This window comes from Tympanuchus pallidicinctus, unplaced genomic scaffold, assembly GCF_026119805.1.
Source record: "Tympanuchus pallidicinctus isolate F22 unplaced genomic scaffold, pur_lepc_1.0 scaffold3, whole genome shotgun sequence".
NCBI classification, from domain to species: Eukaryota; Metazoa; Chordata; class Aves; order Galliformes; family Phasianidae; genus Tympanuchus; species Tympanuchus pallidicinctus.
In genome coordinates, this window is record NW_026294747.1 from 90,027,814 (window position 1) to 90,050,242 (window position 22,429).

At 40.2% G+C, this 22,429-nt stretch overlaps 1 protein-coding gene and 1 long non-coding RNA gene across 3 annotated transcripts in view; one reads left to right on the top strand and one right to left on the bottom strand.

Annotated features, from left to right (window-relative positions):
* LOC128085768 (uncharacterized) overlaps positions 1-22,429 on the top strand; it is a 195,143-nt gene that overhangs the window by 4,222 nt on the left and 168,492 nt on the right. For both annotated transcript variants that reach the window (XR_008209082.1, XR_008209083.1), the window contains exon 2: positions 18,091-18,206. This is a non-coding gene — a long non-coding RNA (uncharacterized LOC128085768). The remainder of the gene's footprint in view (positions 1-18,090; positions 18,207-22,429) is intronic.
* On the bottom strand, positions 376-19,166 carry CUNH7orf31 (chromosome unknown C7orf31 homolog). The gene is made up of 9 exons (XM_052693564.1): positions 19,033-19,166; positions 15,439-15,603; positions 13,536-13,607; positions 9,254-9,283; positions 6,722-6,906; positions 5,006-5,096; positions 3,751-3,851; positions 3,441-3,532; positions 376-1,213 (listed from the first exon to the last, which is right to left on the bottom strand). Exons 1-9 carry the CDS (start codon positions 19,164-19,166, stop codon positions 539-541), a joined length of 1,545 nt encoding a protein of 514 aa, XP_052549524.1. The 3' UTR covers positions 376-538.

Sequence of the window (22,429 nt, forward strand, 5' to 3'; positions counted from 1 at the left end):
AAAAACTCATGGGTTGAGACAAATACTATTTAATAGGTCAAACAAAAGCTGCACAAGCAAGCAAAGCAAAATTAATTCACTATTTTCCACCAATAGGCAGATGTTCAGCCATTTCCATGAGAGCAGAACTTCATCACATATAGTGGTTTCTTGGGAAGACACAGCACAAGTCTGAATATACCCCTTTCCTCCTTTTCCCCCAAGCTGTTATTGCTGAACATGATGACACATGGTGTGGAATATTCCCTTGGTCCATTAGGGGTAGCTGTGCTGGCCGTGTCCCCTCCCATCAACTTGCACACTGCCAGCTTGCTCACTTGCAGAAATGTCCTTGATTCTGTCTAAGCACTACACAGAAACAGCTAAAACACTGGCACATTGTCAACACCATTCTCATCACAAATCCAAAGCATAGCACCATACAAGGCACTATGAAGAAAATAAACTCCATGTTTGCCACAAGCAGCACAAAAGAATAGGCAGGTTGTATTGAAGTGCTTCTTTATTTGTTACTATTTTTAAAATACCAATGAATGTGTCAGTTATGGAAATAAAAAGCATTGAAACCATAGAATTCATGTCTCCTTCCCTTATTAATGTTATCTCTGAGGTCTTTTGTCTCTCCGTTGATAGAATCATGAAAACATTTTTGTGCTGCTGTCTTTGAGAAGGAATGCTGCAGCTCCAGCAGCACTGTTTGGTGCTGAGCAACCTCAGAGCCAGGGACCCACTCTGGCAGTGCCACCTCTCCTAGTCTGTCCTCTGGTCTCCATGCAGGCTGACTTGCTTCTTGGTTCCAGAGCTTGTGCAATACAATTTTGCTTTCCTCCCTGTTTCCATCCTGCGGCAAGACCGTCTTACTAAGTGGGTTTGCCCATATTGTATGTTGGTCCAAATGTTTGGGCTTTAAATCTTCACAGGAAAGAGAATGCGCAGACTCTGGAAGGGACTGAAGTTCCGGCCTTCCTGAAAACTGCCCCTGGTACAGTGCTTCCGCTTGCTTTCTATTAATGATTTTCTGAAATCTGCTTATTGGCAGCCCTGCATCCAGATAGTGGTTCTTCTGGTGGGATACCTGAGGTGGTTTGGCCCGCTCGTGGCAGCAGTGCTGTTCCTGCAGAACAGATTCACAGGGATGTCGGCCTTGCAGTAAACGCGCCGTGTGCCCTCCAAGCGGCCTCACTTGTGAGGGACTAGACATGAATGTTTCTTTCTAAGGGAAGAAGGAACAGAATTAACACTGTAATCTGAGCATTTTAGCAGCAATTGGTGCAACTGCTGTCTGTGACTAGCAAAATTATTTCAGTCTGTCTTTCCCGCCCCACACTGTGGGACATACGGGAAGCGTGATGCCTGTAACATGGGGGCTTGCTGTAACATGGGGGCCTGCTGTGAGTGCCACAGCACTCTTGGCCACTTCTTCATTCTGACAGTATGCAAAACACATGCTGGCAAAGGGAAGCAGCCCAAGCATTTGTAACGGCCCTGCTGCTTAGGTGGGTTGGAGTTGGTCTTTTTGCTTTGGAAAAGACAAAATATTCTGCTTTAACACCCCTTAACCCCTTTAACAAAGGGTTATAAAGGTCTTGTGCCTTCATCTCTGTTTCTCTATAAGCAATTGTCTTCCAATTTTTGGTTTTGTAAGTAGTTCCGTAACATGAACAGTGACTTGCAGTAGCACATTTTTAACTTTCTGGGGGAAGTGTTGGTAGTGGGACTGAGGATTGTTGGCTGGCAGGCAGCTTTTTAGCTCTCTCAACCACAGTTTGACCCACTGCTTGAATACTGTTACCGTGTATTCGTCATTTATTGTGTTGAAGCTTCAGACAGTAACGAACTCAAAGCCACATTGTATAACAGAACACCTTTGTGTCATGTTCCCAGGGAGTGGACATCAGCAGTTTCCATGCTGAACATTCTGAGTGTTTGATATTTAGTGTATGCATCTTTGAAATAGGATAATGTTTTTTAGATAAATCAGCATGGCACAAGGTAGGTTTCTACCAATCACACTTTGGAAGACAGAGGGCAATAAAACTGCTCTGTTTTGAATTGATGTACGCTGCGACTTTGGATTTTCATTTCCAGAGATGAGCTATTGAAATGGTTCTTTGAAGTGTTCATAGTCACAAAGCAAAACATTTGTTTCTTCATCATGTTAGAGAAAAAGGCAGACGGTGTTTCCATTTCAGATGCAGTGATTCAGTTATCAACAACTTGTAAATACCCTTTTGAAGAAGATTTCATTTCTTTGATTTAAATATGTATATATATATATATATATATATATATATATATATATAAAATCCAGTAGTAAAAAGCATGACAGTTTGGGGTATTTCTACCCAGGGCCATTTTTGGACTATAAGTAAAAAAAAAAAAAAAAAAAAAAAAAAAAGACTGCATTTGACTTCTTTACTTCTTGTGTAACTGTGCAGTCATATCTGCAGGCATTACAGGCAGAGAAGTCTGAAACTGCAAGTGCTGTAAAACCAGCAATACTGTGAAAGTGTGAGCAGGAACCTGTTCTACCTGTAGACTTGCTTGGTCAGTTCCAATCAATTACACCTGTGTATGTACTGGACATGACAGTGTGCAGGTGTCACTGACAGGTCTTAAGCCATTACAGGTAAGGATGCATTAGCAAGAAGCAGCTCAACTTGATTTACTACTCCTGTGTATCATGTCATGCTTTGTATGCAGTGTCTTTTTACTTTCCCACAGGTCACACTAAATACAAACACTGTTGAAGGTAATAAGGATAGAGTTTTCCAGTTGAGCTTGTATATTCTTTAGAGTAAGTATTTGCATTAAAATGCAATTTGGTAATATTACGGATGCACCATTAGGGAAGAAGGGCAAACCACTCACATAAATGAAGGAGGATGAATCACAGAACCTCTTCCAGACTTAAACTGGTATAATTAACAAGGACACAACAGTCTGCAATGGTAGTAGGTCACTTACCAAATAAAGCAACGGGCAATAAAGTCATTAAGCTGATGAGTTCAGTGCAGCTGTGCTGATTAACACCAGCTTAATGTCTAGCAAGTGTATTTCAGTTTTTGCAAGACCGCACCATTTAGAGAGCTGCCAACTCCTTTTATGTAGGCTGTTACTTGTATTTCCCAGGCAAAAAGCCTTTTGAGTTGGTAGCAACTTTATATGATAAGATAAAAAATAAGCAGATGATCGCAATAACCCGACACCAGCACCCCAAGCCCTGAACAAGTCACTAACCTGTCACAAATGTTCTAACAAGCAGCTATGTCAGGAAGGATTTTGTATACTGAACTTTTGCCTTTCTTTTAGAATGAGTCTTGCCTTGCATTTAAGTGGTGTGAAAGGGAACGCTTTGTTCTTACAGTTGGATCTGGTAATACTCTTGTCAATATTAATAGTGGGGAAAGCATCTGATTCTTAGTAAATGCTGTACTTACAAGTTCCACATCTGTACTGAGTTCTCCAGTTAATCTGCCAACTGCTTTCATGTAGTAATCATCCAGGATAAGGGGATTCATAGGACCTCTTCCTTAATGGAGACATATTTTACTGTCATGCATTTTTTATTAGTTAGGAAAATGAGAATTAGTGCTCAGTCTCTCTGAAAAACATCAGATCATTTACAGTTTATGTGACCTTGGTTGCTAAATTACAAAAAGTGAGTATCTTTGAGAGAACTAGGGGATAACATCTTGTGGCCTTTAATTGCTATCCCGAGTAAATTAGCAACAACAACAAAATGCTTACCTGTGAAGTTTCGATTGTATGTTGTGATCCACTGAGCTCTTTCAATGTTTTGTAGTATATTGGTTGTTCTTGAAGAGACCTTATGTTCTAACTCTCTAAAAGTGGAATTAGGGGCCACAATTTTTGATGGATTTGGATAGTATATTTGATCCTTTTCTTCAGAGAATTTAGGAAGCTAAAGGATAAGAAGAAATAGGTAAGCTATATGCCAAAAGTGTGGATAAAATGTTTTAAAGCTTTAAAGCATCCCACCCGCCCCAACATAATCTGTTTAGAAATTCTAAAGCAAATCTTTTTTCCAGTATTATGACTGAAGTGGGAACATTTAACAGACACATGACTCAGCTGAATTCTGTTCAAAGAACTTGGAATCAACTTCTCTTCAACTCACACGAAGGCAGAACATTGCAAGCTGTATGAGCTTTATTTTGTAGTCACAATAACAGCCTGCCTGAAAATGGACTGCCACTTTGAACTTCCCCTTTTGCATCCCTAAGACTGTGTCTACAAAGACCTTGTCTACAGCTTTCGTTGTTTACCACTACCTTTTCCTACATTCTTCATGACTTTGATCTGTCAACAAACTTCAGGCTACATCCCTCTAGGAAGAGAACCACTGTTTAACTGGGCTGAAGAATAGTAGAATCACAATCATTCACAAAGAATTTCACTCTTCTGTTTCACGGATCAGGATAGTCCCCATCATTATAGCTGAGAAAAGCAAGGTTGGAGTCCATTCAAAAAAAGACGTCTGTTTCCTTCAGGATATGAAAATAGAGTCTGTATAACACCCTGCCAGTATTACAGGACTTTTGTAAAGGTATGGAGGAACAAAAACTACTGCTCAGACCTATTTCTCTTATGGACTGCAAAGTGTAATCTTATTCTCTGATCCAAAGGCTCCCCCCACCTCCTGCAACCCTGAATGCATCATCATCAGCTACTATTAGATCTTGTTCTTATCTCCAAAGCTGTAATGCTAGGTTCTGTAAAGCTAGAACCTAGGAGAATTAGTCAACACTTGAAGGACTTCAGTCACAAGACAACCAGCTAGCTGCTGATCTTTATATGTTGCTGAGGTGGGTGAAAGCCTTGCGCTCTTCCTCATTGTGATGCTCAGTTAATGACCTGAAAGTATTTGGAACAGTGCAGTATCTCCCTATGTAACATTTTTTCCTCCCTGAAGGATATATGGCAATTTGATTTAAAAGGGGAAAAAAAAAAGACATTCTTCTCTTTGCTCTATGAATGACATACTTGCAAGCATGCATGCTGTCTTCTACAGCACAAAGCCTCCTTCAAGGAATCAAAGGGAATGCTGACAACTTCATGCCTGTATGGGTTACCTGCAATGGTAACCATTGGTCAGAATGACAGATGGATCTGCATTTTAATCTGTAGATGTTTGGTCACACTGTAGACAGTTGTGCTGATTGCAGATGTTTTTTCTGGAGCCACCTCTAATGTCTTTTCTACCTTGATAGAGAGACTTCATGGATTTGCAGACAGAACTCATCTTCACTTTTCTGTAGCAGGGTTAGATCAGCTCATGTATTTAATCAGCTGTCTTTCTGGAAGTTATCAAACTCTCACTTGCATTCTGATGTAAGAGAAAGTCATATCAAATGGGGGGAACAGCAAATGAAATTAAAGTGTTTCTTAGGTGCCAGCAGTACCTGTTCCCTTAGCTAGTAATTCTGAACCTACTTAGCTTTTCTGGAAATAGATCTTGGCCTCCAATGATCCTCCTGTTGTGCAAAAATAGACTTTGTTAAGTCCACCCCCACATGTGCAATTAGCATTTCTAAAACTGAACAATGATCAGTGAAAAGTGACTAATGAAAGCCACTCCTGGCATTAATATTCTATGGAGAAATTTTTGATTTGAATAAATAAGCATGGCTCTGCCCCTCTCTCCCCCCCCAACCCCCCCAAAAAAAAGGTATACACAGTAATATATGTAAGTGTACAGTTCTGGGAATGGCAGTTCCCAGTTCAGTTCAGTGTACAGTTCAATGACTGGGAATGGCAACTAATTAATGCAAATTGACCTGTTACTTAACATTATCAGCCTTTACTGTATAGAAAAGCTTCTTATCCATGCCAGTGTGTGCTGCTTCTGTTTCACACAGCTATTGCCAAAACCATTCCGGAGAGCCATAGAACAGAGAGGTGGTGGCTTTCTTCTGTCCCATCTTTCCCCTGAGTCTGTGTGGTCAACAGCTGTCAAGTATTGCTGATTGGTTCATTCAAGCAGTCTGGGAAGTCATCCGAAAGAAAGTACCTGTCAAAGTCCTGATGTAGTAGGCTGCCCCCAGAAAAAAACAAACAAACAAACAAAAAAAACCCCAGCAGAACAAGAGCAAGGTTATCTTTCCCTTTTCATCCAATGTATTATTTAAACCACTTTCAGGACAAAATGCTGGCACAACATGATGGCTTACACTGTGTTCCTTAAAAAAGAAGTTACTTTGGCATTCTAGTCTTCATTGTATCATTTCTGTAGCAATAAAAGATTTTAATCATTTAGTACATTTTATTGTCCTCAGCCAAGATATGGCACAGGCATGGCTTTGCCCAGAAATTGCTAGTTTTTGAAGCCTCTGATAGATTTTTTCCATCTGTTTCCATCTGCTGTTCCCTCAGACCGTGAAGAACTATTTACCTACCAAAAGCCATCAGATATGCTGGATGATACGTCTTGCTTTCATGGAGATTAACATTAATTTTAATGGTTCTGTTAGCTTCTGAGGCTACAAGGTCTTTACATGAAACAGAGGTTAACTCATCACTCTCAGAGCTGAGGTATTCCCCAGCTGAGACTGCATCAGCACACAAGAAGCTCAACTTGACCACCTGTGTTCTCAGATCCTGGCTCCATTAAGCTTCATTAGAAAAGAGTCATGAGACTTAAACAGAATTCTAAATAAGATTCTTGAATATGTGATCAACCGACACAGAACCGTCTTACCTCTGGTACTCCTTAGAACAACCACATCAAAAGCCTTGCAGGAGATATCAGAATGAAAAGGCTGGCAACAGCTTGCATCAGTTCCAGTGTCTCGATCCTCAGGTGATCTGAAGTCCGGGAACACGGCATACCTAGAGATGTGTGTCTGGTAGGGATGAGAGGTGGGAAACGGCAGGCTCAGAGGTCTTGAATTGGTTTCAGTTGGCAGGAGAAGAACAGAAAGAAAGAATTCTTATTTCACATTTCACAGAGTTTTAGCATGAAATATAGCAGCTTGCAAGAACTAGGAGAGAAGTAAAAAAGCAGAGGTGACATCTTTGTTCTCTAATCCCCCCTTGCTTGTACCCTATAATGATTTCACAGCGATCATTCCCTTGCCTTGCTCCTATGTTGTCTGCTGTTATAGAAGAGAGCCATTCAATCTGTTTTTGCAACTTGCCGAACTGGGTACATGGACTACCATCACTCCTCAGCCCAAAGTACAGTTGTCCAATGCTGAAGTGTAGTATCTACTGTTTTCAGCAGTTTCTTTCTGATGCTTAAAGACGGAACCCAGTCAACTGGGATACCTCTGTCAGACCCCAAATGCAAATAAAAATATTTGCTTCTTTCACCATAGCCTTCTTATTAGCTACAGTTATCTACAAATAAATTTCTCAGACATAACAATTCTCGTGAGTCTATCACAAACAATATTGAATATCATAAAATTTGGGAATTTACTTTGGTCTCAATGGGATGCAGGGCAGGACTGCTCTGCAGAGACAGGTGCCCACTAGGAAAATTTTAAATGACTGAAGAACTTGTGAGAATAAAAGGATTTCCTGCAAGCTCCAAAAGGTGAAAGGGTTAAGTAAAGCAAGGTTTTCCAGAGGAGCAGTGTGAAGAGAAGTGGGGGAGTAACAAGTGAAGAACACCCAACACAACAGAAGCAATCTCATCTGCCATTCACAGGTGCAACCTCGACTGAGAAATTTTGACCTTAGAAGGGAACAGGGAAGGATTTCAGATGCAATTGCAGTATGTAAAGCAAACGTTCATGCCACTCGTTCACACAGAGCTGTAAAAGAGGCCAAGATACAAAGCAGAAGAAAGAGAGCACAAAACTCAGTGAATTCAATTCTTTACACTTCCATGCTGTACAGGAGACTATTGTACCTCTAGACATGGTTAACTGTGGGTGTGGTTTCCTGTGGCAGTAACTCTGTTCTCAGTGCTTGGGGTTTTATTCAGCCCTTCATGTGTAATTACTCTAAGTAAACCTGGGGCTCGGTAAAAAAGAGCTCCAGTGGTAGTGCTTTGATACTGGAAGATATCTGTCCTGAAGAAGATGAGAGGGACTGACATAAATTAATATTTACAGAAGGATTTCTTGTTATTAATGGACCAGGTATCCTGGTTGCTATTGATGTAAAACCGGGACACTTTGTTCCATTGCTAGATCTGCAGCTAAGCTCTGTGGCTCTGGTAGCCAACTATTTATTAGCATTAAAAAATCAAATACAAACAGTGGTTCTTGCAAATCTTGCTTTTAATATAGTGTTGCACGAAGAACATTCCCATTAGTCGCTTGAAGAAGGTAGAAATGAGAAGTATCTTTTCTATTGCCTATATCTTTCCTTAGCAAGAAAAGAACCACAGCTTTTGTTTATAATCAGTCATACCAAGTCATATTTACTTTTATGTGGCTTAAGGGAAGGGAATGTGAACTTCTGATTCTCACAGAGCTGAAATTGAAATTAATAGTAACTGAGTTTGTGTGTATGAAGTCAAAATTCATATATAAGCAGGCACTTATTTATGGTAGTAAGAAAGATGAAGCTGAGCTGGAGAGTTTTATGGGATTCTGAGAATCAAGACTTCACAGAGTTCCCATGCTGCTGTGGCTGTTCTTTTCAGCTTTCAGTTTTTCATGATAGACTAGTCAAAAAGTATTTTAAATCCTGAAATAACAGGAATCTTCTGAGGAAAATGAAAGCTGTACTTTATTCCAGTAGGAGAGACTAGTACCCCATTTGGATTCTTCTAAGCCCTACCACAGCTGCATGCAGCAGCTCACTGAGAGCAAATGCCATCTCCCAGTTGCTGCTGAAAGCAAAGACCTGATCTCAGATGGGAGCAAAATTCATTGCCCAGACTATGTATCATGAAGTAACAAATTGTCTTATAAAGTTGAGCTCTTTGTAGGCTTCTCTCTCACGAATTCACTTTATACATACCTTAGACCTTTAAATGTTCGTGGTAGATGCTCTCAAACTCTTTACATCACATCAGGTAAAAAGGCCATGAACAGCACAGCCAAGAAAACCCAATTAGACCATAGGCTAGTCAGCAAGATAGGTATTGTTAGGAGAGTGGGTGTGCCTGGCAAACACAGCTAACCTGCTGAACACATCGCTAAATGCTTCATTTGAAAGGGAGCTTGTTGAGTAGCTTTCCTGCCAAGGGACTTTCACTGCACAATTATGGCAGAAAGGCCTTTTTATTTCATTAAGGAAGAGACAAGGTACAGAATAGCTGAAATATACTTACTTAGCCAAACTGCTTGGTGGCTTACAAAGTCTGTGTAAAAAAAGAAAAATAATGGGTTAGTTGAAATGACTCATGTTCATTTGCACCTTCCACATTTTATCTGGATCTGTGCAAACAATATATATTAAAGACAGAACTATGTGTAAGCAGTGCATACAATATTCTTACTGATATAACTTATTCCATGATGAATGCCTGGTATTGCTGGGAGTTAGAAATGGTGCCTGGAACAAGTGGTCTGAAAAATGTCTTTTTAAAAGAAGTGAGGAAAAAAAACTGCGTAATATATTTACACTCCTGCATAATAAATCCTTTATTAACTAACGACCGAAAGCAGTATCAGTAAAACCAAATCGGTAATGCAAATCAGAAAACTTATCCTTTTATATTTGCAGGGAAGGCACTTATTAATTCCATACTGATAAACTACTTATATTTTACCTTGGAGACTTTATTTTATGCTTCAAATAATTTTTTAAAATCTAATTAAAGGAAAACATTAAATTTTAAGGGCAAGAATTTAATCACTGAGTCTAGCGAGGAGTCTTTTGGTGATTGTACCAAGCCAGAAAAATGGCTAAGATTAAAAAAATAATTAATTTGCTTAATAGTACTGTTTGATATAACACAAACATAGGAAAATGTCTGAAAGAACATTACCTAACAGATCAACTAGTAAAAAATAAAAATGGTTCACCTGAAGCTCAAAAATTGGCCAAACCCCCTCATGTTTCTCAGTGGAGATGTCTTGGACTCATTCCCAAGCAGGAGGTGATAGCTTCATCCCTGATCTAATCTCCATAAAAAGAGATGTTGCACAGGAACAAAGAGGAAACGCACTATTGCCTAAAGATGTTAAATACAGACCCTTGCTCAGTTTTCCCCCTCTCTGTAATGGTTATTGTGAAAATAAACTTCCAAGTGCCGTATCAGTTTTATTCATGTGTTATTCTGATGCAGTGTGCAGCATTCCTGCTGCACTGCAAAATCTGTTCTGGGATTCTGTGGGACTGACCATGATGTATTATGTCTCAGAAATTACCATACCAGCATAACTCACACCTCAGCTAAGTTGAATGAAAGATCTGCTTTCCTTTTCATGTGTGATCAGCACACACAGCAGCACTTTCACAAAGTGTTGGATTTTGAAAACCATTCGTATACTGTTATAATGACCTGTCTTGGTACATGAAAGCCTGCAAAAATAGCCACCCTTACAGAAAAGCAATCCTTAGAGGTTTCCACAAATAATTAGTTTTCCATTTCTACAATTAGAACAAAATTGTTTGGTGCTTTAGGCATGGAGGAAAATTGTTAGCTTTTATTCTCCATTCATGTTATGTTACGGTGTGAATTGTTACGTTCTTCGTTGCATTCACTGTGTAAGGAGAATAAATCTGCTGTGGGCTTCATCATTGCACAAATATTTAAATACCTTTGTAGAACACTTCATTGTAATATCTGAACATAAAGCAGAACAATAAAATAAGGATAGCTGCAATTCCATGTGTACCGTGATGTAGAGAAGCTTTGTTGTAGCATCAAGGAAGGCTTGATGCACATTCAAAGGTGGGAAATATTTTAGAGTGTTCCTTATATTTTTAATTTTTGAACTGGATTATCAGATCTGGAACCACTCATCCTGAATGGTGATATAGAAAGGTGGAGCTCCAACAGGAAAGGAAGAATGTTATAGTAATTCTTCCAGACTTGAGTCTGAGAGGCTTCCACTTGACTTCTAGTAGACCAAAATCCACCGGTGTTGCGCAAGATGTTGTTGTCCCCTAAAGTGTTATCTGTTCCTGTATGTTCAGTCCACAGTCTGTGTGTGTGTGCGTGTGTGTTCCTAAGGTTCTTAGCAATGGCTCAAGGCTGTTTTTCAAGGCCTTTCCGGGCATTTGATGTAAACTTGAGGACTCCGAACACCTTTAGGTGGAAGGAGGCAGCTACTGTTCTTCATTACACTTGTCTGTGAGGACACAGGAGCTAATGCACTCGCAACAAATACATCTATACCAAGTGATTCATTCTAATACAAAACTGTACAAGGATCTGCAGTGTGCGAACTTAAGGCAAAGGCAGAGTTCTCTCATGAAATTGTACAGAGTTACTGCAGATGCCTGGTAATTCATTTCCCACAAAAGACATTAATGGCTCAGAGGAGCCCTCACAGGGCTATAAGGTAAATAAACTGTATATTAACAGCTCCCAGGTAGACCTGCAGAGCAGCACTCAGTGAGCATTTTTCAGGAAACATTCCATATGGCTGTCACTGCTTAATAGTCTCTGACAGTAGAAAGACTGTTTGCTCTGAAAGACCTTGAACTTTGAACATAGTAGAATTGTTTGGCATATGTTTCATTTTTCATTTTAAAGGATGTATTAAGTCTTTAAAAGACAGAGAGAATATAACCTTAAAGGAAAAAAAACTGCTCTAACTAGGGCAAAGTGTAAACTGTAACATATTCTTAGAGATCTGGCATGTTTCAGATGAAGATGTGGGCTCAAAATAGTGGAGAAAGTACATCAGTGCTAATGATCAAATAAGGTTGTATCCAAGGTTATGCACATTCCAGTATGCATGGGGGCAGAGTCTAATGCATGCTTATTTACCAGCTCCTTCCTCATTATGTAGACAGCACGAGGCTGTACAGTCAGAGCAGTCCCTGATTACTTTCTCTGAAGGAAGCAAATGCCCAGAAATGTGCCATGGTCTCTGTCTTAGCCTGAATATGTGGATGATCCACTGTGGTGAGGAACTGGCATGAGGACATCTCTTGCTGTGAAGTGAACAAATTCCTGAGTCCCTGGGCATCATTTACCAACGTGTGCTTCAGACTGGCCAGCCTTGGAAATACTGAAAACACTCCCACCTTACCCAGAGGACAATTTTTAATTGTTCTCTGTAACCTACCAGTGCTTCTGCTGTTTCAGGGACACCAATACAGATGTCACGTAGCAAGACCAGCAGGTCATCATTGGCTCATTGTTTCCTGGTATTATTCCATTGCAGTTGATGGGAGTTTTCTTGGGGACACGTCAGGAAATAAAACCGAAACAACTGCCTGACTATGCAACATAAGAGAAGCAGAAACGTGTGGAAGTGATTGGTGTTAAAGAGTGGGTGATCCTGGTTCAGCATCAATTGTACATCTCAAACTTGAGATGTGTGCACAGCATGTATATGGACTGAGCTCTGCTAACTTTCTACAAAATCAGTTGGTTTCAAAAAAAGCTTTTAAAGTACTCCATTATGTCACAGAAGTGCATTGGCCAGTTCTTGCTATTTGGTTCCTAGGTGACGTGTAGGAAGAAGTGTGCAGGAAAGCTTGCTGCTTCCTTGTGGCTGTAATCAAATTATGCAAAAGCAGCACAGCTGATATAGTTAATGTGCACAGTGCTGGCGAAAGGCCGTAGTCTGTCCCAATAAAAAGCAGTGCACTCCTGTGGTAACCGAGTTCACCTCTTCTTGTCCTGTAATGGGGCAATAAAAAGAGGAGCTTGCAGACAGCAGCGAGCTACAAGGGCAGGGTGGCAGCTTTCCTTGTGTAGCTCTGTGGCCTGTTCACAGTAAGCTCTCCTGCTTTTCTGGAGTGTTTTAAGTCTACACAAAATGGGCAGCAGGTAACTCGTGTGCAGGGAGGCTAAACAGGGTCAAACAATACCCCTCACAGCCTTGGAAAGATAACTGAGAAAAATCATTGCAGAATTATTTTCAGGTTTCTGTTATGCTCACCTACTAACATCGATGTGAGAGGTGTAACATTTTTCATTATCTGCTTTTGATAAGTTTACATTTAATTTTTAAATTAGTTTAATCTAAAATTGCAGTTGTTTGATCAAATTTATATGTTTTGCTGGTGCCATCAAGTGGCAAAATGTTGTATTGCAGAAGTCCAGCTCCATATCTACTATGTGTCTATATATACACACGGCGTCATGGTTACTGCAGTTAATTCAGTTTAATCTGAATTCCAGCTAGCAGAAAGGCTGGTATTTTTGAGTGTTACAGGTTGATAAATATGGCCAACATGTAAAACAAATTCAGAGACCCTTGTTGAAGAGAGCTAAAAAGAAGGGGCCCAATGCTGCCTTCTCAATTTCTGTTCCAGCTGCTCTCCTTGTTACGAGCTAGTCCCTTTTTACAGAATGTGTCCTTTTAGTTTTCATGTCTTACATGTGTATTTCATATCACATGTGTATATCAGCAGAGTGGAATGAATATTCAATTTGCTGTTATGTACACTAAATTCACAAGCTGAGTAGCACAGTTTAAACTTACAGATCATCATTCATACGCACATCACTTTTTTTCAGCAGGGTGACATCATAGTACTGCTCAATAGGAAGGCCTCTGTGAAAAGAGAAAATGTAAATGCAAAATGCTTATTCCCTATATTCTTCTAAATATCCGAAACAACTGATCTGGATTTGTCTAAATTCCTCAGAGAATATCAAAACTCATAGATGCTACCTGTTTAGAAATCCTCTGATGGATTCAAAATCCAAGTACTGCAGGCATAGATTTTGAGTGGTGTTGAGCACCTATGCTTGACTCTGAAGTTCTGAGAATCTGAGTATTTCCAGCTCTGAAAGCTTGGCTCTTACAGCCCCTGACCATGTACCCCAACACTCAGTAGGAGCTGTGGGATCTGGTTTCACACTGATGTATTCTGAACCCCTTGAAGAAGAAGCAAAGATACACTGTGTGTCTATCTCAAAGAGAAACAGAATTTCAGCTGTGAGAGCGTTGAATCATATATTGTATCAAGAAACTGTTCTTCCTTCTAGTTAGAGGCTTTTTAGAGGTCTAGACAGGGTTATCTAGGATACAAGTGGGCTTAAAGATGGTAAGGGACAATGACCCTAACTTACAGTTGGGTTACCAGGTAGTGCTGAAGGCCTGACTCAAGTAAAGACCAGCTGGTTATTTTAAATTTGCTAGCAGGTACACTGGGTTAGTAGGGCCAGAGCTGGGATTGGAATTTGGCTGACAAGGTGATGAATTACATTTGAGGCTGGGCCCCTTGGAGTGCCTGTTTACATTTTTTCCCAGACAGATGCAATAGTCAGCTTATCTGACTTATCAACAGAGATTTCTGGGCTAAGGCTAAGCTGAGGTCAGGAAGAGAGAAAGGAAGAGCTAGACTCAAGTTCCATTTGGGACCAAAGAGACTGTGAGTATGTGTAGGTGTGGTGTCAACAGGGCCCTGTGTCTAAGCTGAAGTGTAGGCAGAAAGCACTGGGTTGGGGTTTGATCTGGTAGGGAAGAGTGGGGTTTATGACTTGGTGTGGAAAGTGCTATTATGTGTTTTCATTTTCTGTCAGCCCTAAGCTAGTAGGCTTTTTATGTGCCAGGTGAAGTCCAAAGTCCAGAAGCCAATGAGTAGTCCAATGAGTCTAGAAGCCACAACCCATAGGTACTACTATAATCTCCACTGAAACCTCTGTGCAAAAATCAGGTTTCCTGTTCTGCCCTTGAGTCAAGGACAGGGCCTGGACAGAGCAAGGCCAGAGGAGGCAGAACTCAGAACTCAGAGGCCCTGAACTCGTCTGATCCTGGGTCATGGCAGCACAGAGGGGATGCTACACTGCTGAATGGGGTCTGACTGCATCATGATGGGTGAATGGCAGCCTTCAGTCTAAGCTGTATCGTTTAGCACCAAAAGAGCAAAGTGTGCTAAGAGTTTGAGAAGGAACCTTGAGTCAGAAAACAAACCCCAGAGCTCAACCCCTCAGCTCTTGTCTAATGAAGACAGATCACTTTCTGAAAAAGCTGTGCATCTACTTGTCATTTTTTATGCCTCTGGGATTTGTGGATGCTGAACTTTAGTGTAAATTAGGCCACTAGACACTTTTAATGTCAGGAAGGATGTCTGGGACAGCAGTCAAGAGTAAATCATTATCAACAGATGGGCAAAACAAAACAAAGGAATTATGGAAATGTGGAATTCTAAGTTTTTCAGCACAATACTCTGCAGAGATAATGTGGGTGCCAGTATATTCACACATCAGTATTTCAGGCTTTGTGAAAAAGGTGAAAATTTAAAACGCTTTTTTTCTGAAATTCTCATATTTTCTCATATGTTTCAGTCTACATTGCTCTCTAAACCGTTAAGTGTCCATTCTTGTTAAAATCCCTTTATTTCAACATTGTGACTGTGAAAAGTATTTGTTGAGCTTACCTTGGGCAAGGGAATACATCACTACCAAAATGACGATGTCCTCTCACAAGTGTGCATGGTGATCTGTGGTCTTTTGGCAATACAGGCAGAACAATTCCTCCATGCTCCCTTTCTGTTCCCCCAGAAAGCTTGCAGTGATGAAGGGATTCCCTGAACTCTTCATATCTGAAGGAAAGAACACCCCAAAATAATCCTTTTACAGAAGCAATGGTGATGGTTGCTCCAACAATAAAAATGTGGCTTTATTTTCTTGGTTCTGAGTTACTCAGTCTTATTTTGGGTGATGAACTGGCACTAGAAGTACAGTGGTGACTGGCAATTGTCAATAAAGGTTGAATCAAGTCTATTATGTTTTGATCAGTAAGAGAAAGAAAGAAGCTGATACATGCAGCATGTACATCTCACAAAACCTTAGCTTCCAGCATGTAGATTCCTACACTGTCCCATGAGTAAGCACTACAGAGTGGCATATGGACAGTGAACATATACAGGGACACAGATGGAAGCTTTAACATCTAATTCCCACTGATTTCAGAACTTGCCGTTTGTGCTTTTGAGAGTCTTACATCTCAGTCCCTAGAGAGGGGTGAGTGAAGCATTTGGATATGGTTGCAGACAGGAAACATTTGTTGCCTGTGGGGTAGCCACTGCTCTGCTACCACAACACAGGACATGGTGAATCAGGATGTGGTGAACCATACAGATATTGCAACTTCCTCCCAGCCAGCTTGAACTTCTCTACCATGTGCTCCAAAGTATGGCACGGATAAAGGTGCATGGGTACAATTTCTGATGGAGCAGGGTATATCAGCTAAAGAAGCAGAGATCTTATTAATCCTTGGGAATATTGATCATTAATTTGGAATCAGATGGGGCGAATGTTTGGATTAAATTATACCTGGGAGAAGCACCACTCTACATGTACTGGCTGGATTCAGGCTTACAGTGTTTTTCAGGTGTTTCTCCTAAGTGTGACTAGTCTTATATTGATTCAAAGGTAGAATAATAACCTCGAGTCTGCATGTTTTAAAATATAAAGAGAAATCGACGCATTATTATGTGGCTGTATTTCAACAAGCTTTACAATCCTGACTTTTGTTGTGAGTTTTGACTTTTAAGAAGGAAAAAAGAAATAGCTACAAAAACAAGCAAACAAACAAACTTGTCCAAGTGCATTTAGATCCCAACATTTTCCTGGCAGAATCCTGTGTATTGAAACAGATCTGAGGTAACTGTAGGGGAAAGATGGTAACATATGAGATATGGACACTGCTGCTGTTGTGTGGTGATTTGTTCTCTGTAATCTGGCAGAGCAGTGCCATCCTGTCATTTGGTTTCATCCTTGGATGTTAGCACCATGCTGCTGCCACCCAGTGCTGCTCCTTTGTGCCAGGGAAGGTTCAGGTTGGACATCAGGAAAAAGTCCTTCTCAGAAAGAGTGGTGATGCATTGGAATAGGCTGCCCAAGGAGGTGGTGGAGTCACTGTCCCTGGAGGTGTTTGAGAACAGTACAGATGTGGCACTGAGGAACATGGTCAGTGGGCATGGTGGGGATGGGTTGGTGTTTGGATTAGATGACTTTAGCGGTCTTTTCCAACCTTAATGATTCTGTGATTCTATGATTCTGCCATTATGCACGGGACAATGCATTTGTGTTGTAGTATGAACCAAAATAAAAAGCTGATGTTCTGAGGATTATCAGAAAGCTTAAATTTCTGAAGGAACTTCAGCATCCATTTCTTACATTGTTCCTAAACCTTCCTTTTCACTTCCTCGGAGTAGTCAGGCAGACGCTGTCCCATCTGCATGGCTGTGGTATTTGTATTCATTAAACCACTCTCATTGGAAACACTAATAAATCATCCCTGTTGGCTGCTATCTCTAGGTTGCTAATTAGCATAACAGCCATTTTATGTAAGCAGTAGGATGAAGCACTGCGCATACAGATCCCCGAGTCTGATGCTCATTCAGCCCAAACAAGGCTCTGTTAAGCTTAAAATGTCTCCAAGTCTCATTCTCATAAAGAAATATTTATAGTTGATATTGATCCAGTGATATTAAAGATTTTGAGGACATAGAGAAACAGTGTTTCTGCCCAGAAAATATCAATTGGAACTTCAGATGGATTGACTTTTATAGAAGATACTGTGAACAAAGTACTGCTCATTCAGCATCTCAGCAATATATCCAATGACTTAATACAGGTTTTCTGTTTCTGAAATCCATGATTCTAGATGTATTCTGAATGCTGCCAGACAACTTACAGCTTTCTAGCTCTTTTGTTCTGGCAGAAGAAAGAAAAAGAAGTTAATGTTCTGGTATCAAAATATCTGTTTGCAGGCACCTTTTTATTTTAGAAAGGTTGCATTTTTGCCTTCAAATTTCTTGTTGTTGTATGAAGCACAAACCAAAGTGTATGAATAAAGTGTTGCGAGCCTGTAAAGCCAGTAACTGATTTGATCAGCACATGAAGCCAACACAACTGAAAGTGTGTTGCCAACAGCTTCCAGATCTGTGGAAAGTATTTTCTTAGAGCAATAGAATTGGACTCAATTCTGTGTGAGCTTACATAGGATCCATTGGCACAGGCCTTTTAATTTGCATCAGGAGTGCACTTCTGACATGATTCTTGTGATGGTCTCTATTTTGCAGTGCCTTGGCTTGGAGACATGAAGTGGGTTCATTCTGGATGAAATTAACTGGAAGATGTGCTACAGGAATGCAGCAGGAGTATAATGCAGAGCTCAGTCCCTGGAATTGTACTAGAGGTAATCTAAACTAAACAGCACCTGAAATTCAATTTTCTCAGAGCATAAAAAATAGTAGAAGTCAGCAGCAATAGTAAAACAGAACTCTGTATGTTACATGAAAACTCAGAACTAAATATTCTAACAACAAAGATAAAATCTCGTGTCAAAGAACACTGACTTGAATCTAACCCTTGAATTTGTTGCCTATCTAAAAAAATAGAAATGCAGATCCCAGAATAATTTTGGCATTAGTACTGAGCACCATGAAGATCCAGATTGCCAGAAATTTAAAAGCTCTGGGCATTCTGCCACATGCTGACCCCCAGCTAACAGTTTAACTAGCCCATAAAATAATATAATAATGCAGTGGTTCCAAAAACTTTCTTATTACATGTTAATAACTACCAAAGCAAACTGCAGGCTTCCTGTCGTTAAATGTTTATCTTAAAGTTTATCTCAGTAATTCTAGGTCAATCTGTAATCTAGAAAAAAAGTTCAAAATAGGACTAGATCAAAGAAGAATACGATAAACGTTGGTGATCCATTTGTGAAATACGCTCCTTATGTATTTTTTTTTCCCAAATTGGAAATACAATATACATGTCATTTTTATTCTTCATGAAAATTATTTCAAGAGATATTTGAGCCTTAAAACCACAACATAATATATTTTCAGTTATAATCACGTTTCCCAGAGAACTGACAGACCATAGCATTAGGCTATAATGGAAAGAAAAGAATATGCCAGAAAAATACAACCCTTAGAAAAATACTTTTTAGTAACAGCAATTGGGTATCAAATACTTCTAATGGAATCATTTTTCTGTGTGAATTTTGTTCTTACCTGTCTTGCAAGACAGTTGGAGGTGAAGGAATTTGAAGTGGAGTCAGTACCTCATTGGACTGAAAGGTTCTCGATAAGATTGTTTTCCCTCCTGTTTCTCTGTGGTAGCGGAGCAGGTCATGCAACATCATCATTTTTCATATCTGATGTTCTAGGGGAGGATAGAGGGATAAAGTACCAAATAATCAGAGGTTTTGCCTGTGCATACAGGTGCTAAATAAGGAACATACATGAGTTCTGCATATTTTGGTTAAGTGTAGACTGGAAGTGACTGTAGCTTTTACTCCAGCTGTTGGTCATTTCCACTCGGTTATAGAACAAACCAAAACTGAGAGGCAGAATTAAAAAATGTGATGCAGTTGCTTTGTGTTATTGGTGAACAGGAGCTAGAAAACACTTTCAAGTAATGGCTGAAGGAAGTTTGGAGTTGCACTCAGGATGTCTCACTTGTGATCATTTGGATTCAGTGTAAAGTTCCAGTACCACTCTGGGAAAGGGGATACTGTTCCTTTAAAATTTCTCATAGGAATTTTTTTCCTAGTTGTCACAATTGTCATTCTACCAGTGTGCTGAGAGGAAGTACTTTAGTGCTCCTGTCACCTGTATTTCAACACTGGTGACAAAGGCACATAATCTAGTGAGCTCTGTGTGAGGAGAGGTAGGTAGTATACCAAGTCAGCATAAGCATGCTGTCAGGTTCAGACAGCATTCTGCTGTCTAGGACCTCATGCAGGTGTTTGTATCTGAACAGGCTGCCTCTGTTCAGAGCTACTCTGGTGTGCAAGAGAAAAGTATTGGGAGAAAAGTATTGAGCTTTTTACTTGTTAAAGCTCTGGTTGACAGCATTGGGAGTCTTCTGTCAAATAACATCAGCAACTTCTTAGATGAAGTGTATGAAGAAGCACTGCTGTTACCTCCTCCTCCAACAGGAGCCAGCAGAACATTCCCTTGTATCTGTGCTTTTTATGGAAGAATTCTACATTTTCCAGATTTTCTCTATGTCAAACCCAGGGCAGGTATATAATAGATTTTAGTAGAAGTTTATAGATACAAAAGGAACTTTGCTCTCCACAAGTGGTGGTAAGGCTCCTTTTGATTAATGACTAATGGCTCGTTGCATTTAGAATGTCGAGATGCCCTTGTTTTATCGCCTCACATTTTGACTTACATCTTTAACTTTCTTCTGTACTGCTTTCGGATACAGAACTTCTAATGGCAAGAGGAGTCTGAGGGTAGTATCAGGAAGAAAGAAACAGTTTATGTTCGTCTCACTGGTACATGTTTGCAATCCTGACTTTGGCAAAGGTTTGACAAGTTTGATATTTTCATTAAACTCTCTTCAGGCATGCGTCAGTGAAATGCAAAGGATTTCACCAAAACAGGAAAATAATTTGTAAATATTTGAAACATTACTATTCTAGGATGTTCAGGCATTTAGGCCAGTTGTATCACAAGAAAAAAAGCTGCTATAATATATTAAAAAAAAAAAAATGAAATGAATTGTGTTTTGTTGGCAGTTTCTAAAGCGTTGTGTGGTCTGCTGTGGTATCTACATGAGCAGTATAGGAATCTCACACAGTTGACTCAAATTCAAGTACTACTGCCTTGCAAAGAGAAAAACGTTCAGAGCTGCTGACTCACAATTGACATTACAATTAAAGAAATAGAAGCCGTATTTACCTTTCAATGTAACTACTGTGGTTCTGCTCTATGATGTAGTTCCTCTCCATCCAGCTTTCCTACTCTTTCTGGGAAATATGTTCCTGGCTGACTGAATTTCAACTGAGCTCTTTTGCTCTTTAATGTTGCGCATATGGGGAAGTGCCTCAGTTCTCATCTTCTTTGGATTGTCCCCCTCTATTCTGCTTTTGTGAAGCCCTGTCTGGAATATTGCATCCAGGCCTGGGGCCCCCAGCTAAGGAAAGATATGGAGCTGTTGCAGTGCGTCCGGAGGAGGGCTGCAAAAATGATTGGAGGGCTGGAGCACCTGCCTTATGAAGAAAGCCTGAGGGAGTTGGACTTATTCAGCCTGGAGAAGAGCAGGCTTCAGGTAGACCTCACTGTACTTGGAAGGAACTTGTAAACAGTAGGGAGACCAACATTTTACACAGTCTGATAGATAAGGGAGAATGATTTTAAGCTAAAAGAAAGGAGATTTAGATTAGGTGGTAGGGAGAAGTCTTTTAGTCAGAGGGTGGTGAGGCCCTGGCACAGCTGCCCAGAGAAACTGTGGATGCCCCATCCCTGGAGGAGTTCAAGACCAGGTTGAATGGGGCTCTGGACAGCCTGAGCTGGTGGGTGGCAGCCCAAGCATGTCTGTCTGTATTCAGAAGAAAAGCTTAGATGGAAATTACATAGAGCAAAAGCACAGGCTAAGCCTACCTTCTTGTTCGGTGTGACACAGTGTGTGTATGCTTTGTCCTGTGTTCTAGTAGTGTTTGACATCACTATGAGAGAATAGTGGGGATCTTCTGGAGTGATGCCTGCAGTAAGGCACCTGGTGATGTTAGCAGCTGGGTGCCTACAGCATGAAGGGATAGGAGATGTCACAGCACACTTGGGAGCATGGGTCTGAGATACAAGTAGCTGATGATAGGTTTTACCTCTCCTGAATGAAGTATAAGTACAGCCACAAACCAAGCCAAAATACATTTCACTAAGAAAATTTGACCATATTGGATATAATTGGGAAGGACTGAATAAAACTGTAGGGATGTTACTAAATTCTTCTAAAACTGGCTGAGCCTAAACATTTCACACGAGGCAAGCAGCATGGCATCACGTCATTTATGAGTTGTGACATATTATTTCCATTCCCAGAGACACCAATATCCTTTGTTTGTGTCTTTTGTGGGATTTTCACATCGTCTTTCAAAATAGGCACCAAAAGGAATATGGATTCTGGTTAGTTGGTTTGCTGGTTGTTTCTGCGTGCCTGTGCTTGACTGACATGGTGATAGATTTTGATCTGTTTTACTTTCTTCTGCTGACCTTTTCTTTTCTCTCAATCTGTTTTTTGTTTGAGTTGAATTACTGTCAAAATAAATGGATGTGTTTGAAGAGAGTGTTTTTGTTCTGTTTCTTTCACCAAGCAGGGTAAAATTAGCTGGAGATCCTACTTTCCATGGAAAAGTGGTGGGAAAAAAAAGTTGGAAGCAAGTCATTTGGCAAGTGATGATACATAAACAGGTTTTCTGAATACCAATTAAATGGACTGTTGTGTTATCAGCCAGTGGAGCTGGTATTGGTTTATTATGGTTTTGGAACACTGGTTTGTTTTTAACGTGGATAGCTTGGCCATCACATTAAAGGGAACTGCACATTAATGTCTTTGCTATATACAAGTGTGATAGCTCTATCAGTAATTCCCAGAGTTCACAAGTTCAATATATTCCAA

What these genes read in the sequence shown, in the direction of transcription:
- CUNH7orf31 (XM_052693564.1), bottom strand. Translation starts at nt 19,166, where the DNA reads ATGATGATGTTGCATGACCTGCTCCGCTACCACAGAGAAACAGGAGGG. An exon ending in TGTTCTAAGGAGTACCAGAG is followed by an intron (nt 5,097 to 6,721) that starts GTAAGACGGTTC and finishes TTACCATTGCAG; the next exon opens with GTAACCCATACAGGCATGAA. An exon ending in TCAGTACAGATGTGGAACTT is followed by an intron (nt 1,214 to 3,440) that starts GTAAGTACAGCA and finishes TTCTTCCCTTAG; the next exon opens with AAAGAAACATTCATGTCTAG.